Here is a 4,409-nt window from a genome sequence, read left to right as displayed (position 1 = left end):
TGCACTCACTCCAGATACTATGTTATGAGGGGCTGGCAACAACAGGTTATTTGTGCTTCCCACTGAGGTCTCAGTGAAATCTCTAAAGTCTTAATTTGCACTATTGTAGTCACTGTCCAAGGCTGCATTAATGCATCTAGAGGGGAGGGGTGCCCAGACCTGGGCCTCTCATTCAGTTTCTATAGGGCTTCTGCTAACCCTGCTGTCCACCCCTGCAGGGTGTGCTGTTCCATCTTCAAGGCCTCCTTAAGCATTCCATTGTATCTTTCAATGAGACCTGCTCCAATTGGGTTATCAGGAAGACGAAACTTCCAAGTGGTGTTATGGGCATCAGCCTATTGTTGTACCTGTTGTCCAGTGAAATGGGTGTCTTAAGCAATCTTAATAACTTCAGGGATCCCATAGGCAGCCATGAGCTGTGCCACTCCTCTGACTTTTGTTCTCTGGGTGGCTTGTTTGCTGGGGTAAGCTTGCATAGTACCTATACGGGTATCTATACAGGTTAATGCATAATGAGACCCTTCTTAAGGGGAGAGGCCCTATATAGTCTATTTGCCAACAACTCAAGGGTACATCTCCCCTACGCACCTGTCCCATCCCTTGTGGAACCTTACATGGATGTCGTTCTGCACAGACAGGACAGTTCTGACAAGCAATCACAATGTCAGCATACTGTATCAGTAGCCCCCAGGCTTTGACCACTTCCCATAGTGTCTTTTTTACAGCATGCTTCATTTTCTTCTGTAATCACACAGCCACATCTTTAGTAGAGGCTTCTTCCAGCCATCTCACATGAACCAAGTCATTGCCCTCATCATTGCCCAGGCTGTCCAATGGGTTGTGCCCAGACACTGATTTATGTTGGCTGATAGCATATATATCTTGCCACATGTCCTGACCCTAAAGGGGCTTATTCATGATCAGTCAGTCCTGTTTTTTCCACTGGGGCAGCCACAACATGAGCCCCTTAAAAACTGCCCAACTGTCTGTGTAGTTACTGGGCCTTTCTCATTGGCCATCACCATCCATACTGCCTGCAGTTCAGCCCATTGGCTGCTTTGCCTGGTGCCGTCATCCATCTAGATGGTATCAGTTGACGGTTGGTATGCAGTTGAGGGGGGTGCCTCTGACAGGAGCTATCGGTATACCAAAACCCTTCTGACACTGGTGGCACACCTTCCTTAATGGGTGAGGGAGTCCATACTGTGGGTTCAACATGCACATTGTTTGAGTCCACAAATGTGACAGGTCTCAATAACTGCTGTAGTTCATGGCTCAGGGGATTTGTGGATAACTTAATGCATTGTTGCAAGTAGTCATGCCACTTGGTCACTGTAGTCATCTGATCACTGGATTGTGGGGTTGCATGGAGTTGTCATGAATCCATCCAGCAATTGGCAGTGCAGTCCTCACTGTCATAGCTACCTGTCCAGTGACCGGATCTGTGGCTAGCAATAAACAGTGTTTACTTGTTGTTCTATGGGGCTACATCAGGCCTCTGCTCCTTTCCATGTCTGGGACCAAAACCCTATGGGGAAGTGAGTTTTCCCCTGTCATTGCCTTAACCCCCAGGCACAGCCCTCCTGGGAAATATTTAGAGTCAATTGACAGGGTAGTACTGGATTTAGAGTGCCCAATGCTTGCATGTCCCCTACTGCTGCTTTTGCAGAACAGGAAGTGACTTGGCACTCAGAAGTCCAATCCCATTGAGCTCCCTTTTTTACTAACTTGTATAGGGGCCTCACTATTTGAGCTAAGCGGGGAATAAACACACTCCTGTATCCTAAGATCCCAGAAATTCCTGTAAGTGTTTAACAGTGGTTGGCCTACAGTATACCTGAATCTTATTTATTACCATGGAGATCATTACTTTTGTCTTACCCAACCAAATAACACCCAAGAATTTGACAGATAATCCAGGTCCTTGGACCTTATTTTGGTTTATAGCCCATCCCTTCCTCTGTAAGTGAGCGATAAGGGATGGTGTAGCCTCCTCCAAATCTGTAAGAGAATCAGAGCTTAACATAATGTAATCAATTTAATGGAATAGTCTTACTGATGGAGGAGTTGTCCATTTTTCCAGGTCTTCTACAATCATTCTTTGGCAGATGGTAGGGGTTATGCAGGTAGCCCATTGGCAAAACCATGGATGTCCATTGGCGTCCTTCCCACGTGAAAGCAAACTGGCCTTGATTATCTGGATGGATATCAATACTAAAGAAAGCATTAGCTAAGTCTAATACAGCATATATTCCCAATTGAGTTCCTAATTTATCCATAATATCAGAAATATTAGGTGCAGCTGCATGTAAAGGGGGAATTACCTTATTTAGTTCGTTATAGTCCACTGTCGTTCTCTGGGTGCCATTTGGTTTACTGACAGGCCACACAGGGGAGTTATATGGACTATGGGCTGGGCATATTATATTCACCTTGGCTAATTCCAGTATAGTTTCCCCAATTCCCTCGTGACTTCCTGGCAACCAATATTGCTCAGTTGCCACTATTCACCAGGTGGCAGCAGTTGCACAGGGGGTGCTGTGCTTTACCTCCCTGTACCTCTTTCACAATCCTACTTTGTAAGTGAAACTCCCCCACACTAGTATGCAAACACAAACCTTGCAGTATAGCAATCCTAAGTATGTATTCCCTCATCAGGGAGGTATATACAGCATGTTCCTTTGGGGTGGGGGGAGCTGACCAATCCTTAAAGTTAGCTTCACCTTTCTTACCCATCCATAGCAGTATTTGGCCCCTTGAATTCTGATGGCTTTCCATATATCAATGTACATTCAGATCCTATATCTATTAGGGCAATTACCCTTTGGATGTTCTGCAGAAACTGGTATATAATGAATTCAATGTGGGATCTCTGGTCAACAAAGACAGCTCGAATTTCCTCTGTCCCTTGGCCCCACCCCTAGGCTTGGGACTAAAGGAACATGAAATCTGTCTCATCTTCCTCTGGAGGATCACTCGGCTCTACTTGAGGTGAGCTAAAGAGGCACCCCATAGAAGGCGACTTCATGAATTCCTTCAGCTTTGGCTCTGCCTGCACTCCCCCTGAAGGAGTGCATCCACTTATCAGCCTAGTCTCCAGCTACTTTTCTGGCAGGTGCTGGAACTGTTTCTCTTTGGGCAACTGTTGCCACAACTTAAGTAATGTTGCATTCAGCTGTTTATCTGTTTTTGGAGATTGACCCCTGCCTTAGTTAGGTCCACCCACAGCTGTTTTCTAGTAACTTTCACTGGTTCTTTCTGATCTTCCTTTTCCCCTCTTTCCCCTATTATTGCTGCTTCCGTTACCTTGTAAATTCTTTTTCTGTATAATCAGAACTACTTACTTGACCTCTTCTTGTCACATTTTTGTGGTTTTTCAAAGCTCCCCTTACCTTCATGTCTGTGCATCTCACACCTGCAATTGTCCAGATAAGAGCATTGCTATGTTAGCTGACATGGAATGGTGCCCCTGTTAGCCTGTGCTTCTCTGCAATCTACCCCTAAGACTATGCTATGGGTGAAATGTGTCACCCAAAAGTTTATGTGTTGGAAACTTAATCCCCATAGCAAAAGTGCTTAGAGGGAGGGAGGGAACCTATTATGGCAATTGAAAGGTGGGGTCTTTTAAGAGGTGATTAGATTGTGAGGACCATACCCTAGTGAACGGATTGATCTGTTCATGGAATAATGGGTCGATGGTTTAAGGATTGGTTATGGGCATGGTTCTGACGGCTTTATAATGATAGTGAGTAAGCAGGTTAGCTCTCTTGCTCAGCTTATTCTCACCATGTGATACCCTGCTTTGCTGTGGAGAGTCACCACTAAGAAAAAGGCCTCCACCAGATGTCTTTGCTGTACTTTGGACTTCGTAGCCTCCAAAACTCTAAGAAATAAATTTTATTTCTTTATAAATTACCCACTTTCAGGTATTCTGTTATAAGCAACAGAAATGGACTAATGCAGACTGCCTCTTGGTTTTTGGTGTCCATTGAATCTGTAGAAATCATTGAGTAGTACAGACAGTTTAACAATATTAATTCTTAGAATCCATGAACATGAGATATCTTTCCATTTATTTGTGTCTTCTTCATTTTTATTTATCAGTGTTTTACAGTTTCCAATGTATAAAGTTTTCCTCTCCTTGGTTAAATATATCCCTAAATATTTCATTATTTTTTCTAGCTATTGTAAATGGGATTGTTTCTTAATATCTTTTCGGATAGTTTGTTGTTAGTACACAGAAATGCTACTGATTTTTTTATGTTGATTTTGTATCCTGTAACTTTAGTGAATTTATTAGTTCTAACAGTTATTTTGGTATAATCTTTAGAGTTTTCTATGTATAAGGTTATGTCCTCTGAAAATAGAGACATGTTTACTTCTTCATTTCCTATTTGGATGCCTTTTAT

General features: G+C 43.3%; 1 protein-coding gene across 1 annotated transcript in view; it reads right to left on the bottom strand.

Moving 5' to 3' along the window:
- The window catches only part of LOC103606428 (phospholipase A-2-activating protein-like), a 51,589-nt gene extending 48,181 nt beyond the window's left edge, over positions 1 to 3,408 (bottom strand). The window contains exons 1-4 of the mRNA XM_008591026.1: positions 3,345 to 3,408; positions 2,057 to 2,302; positions 1,856 to 2,001; positions 589 to 741 (exon numbers count right to left, since the gene is read on the bottom strand). Coding sequence (XP_008589248.1) covers positions 589 to 741; positions 1,856 to 2,001; positions 2,057 to 2,302; positions 3,345 to 3,408 — 609 coding nt within the window. The remainder of the gene's footprint in view (positions 1 to 588; positions 742 to 1,855; positions 2,002 to 2,056; positions 2,303 to 3,344) is intronic.
- Between the last annotated feature and the right edge of the window lie 1,001 nt (positions 3,409 to 4,409).

The sequence above is a fragment of the Galeopterus variegatus genome, unplaced genomic scaffold (genome assembly GCF_000696425.1).
Source record: "Galeopterus variegatus unplaced genomic scaffold, G_variegatus-3.0.2 Scaffold6573, whole genome shotgun sequence".
Lineage (NCBI taxonomy): Eukaryota > Metazoa > Chordata > Mammalia > Dermoptera > Cynocephalidae > Galeopterus > Galeopterus variegatus.
Note: the sequence above shows the minus strand (reverse complement) of the source record. Positions and strands in the feature narration are given on the sequence as shown.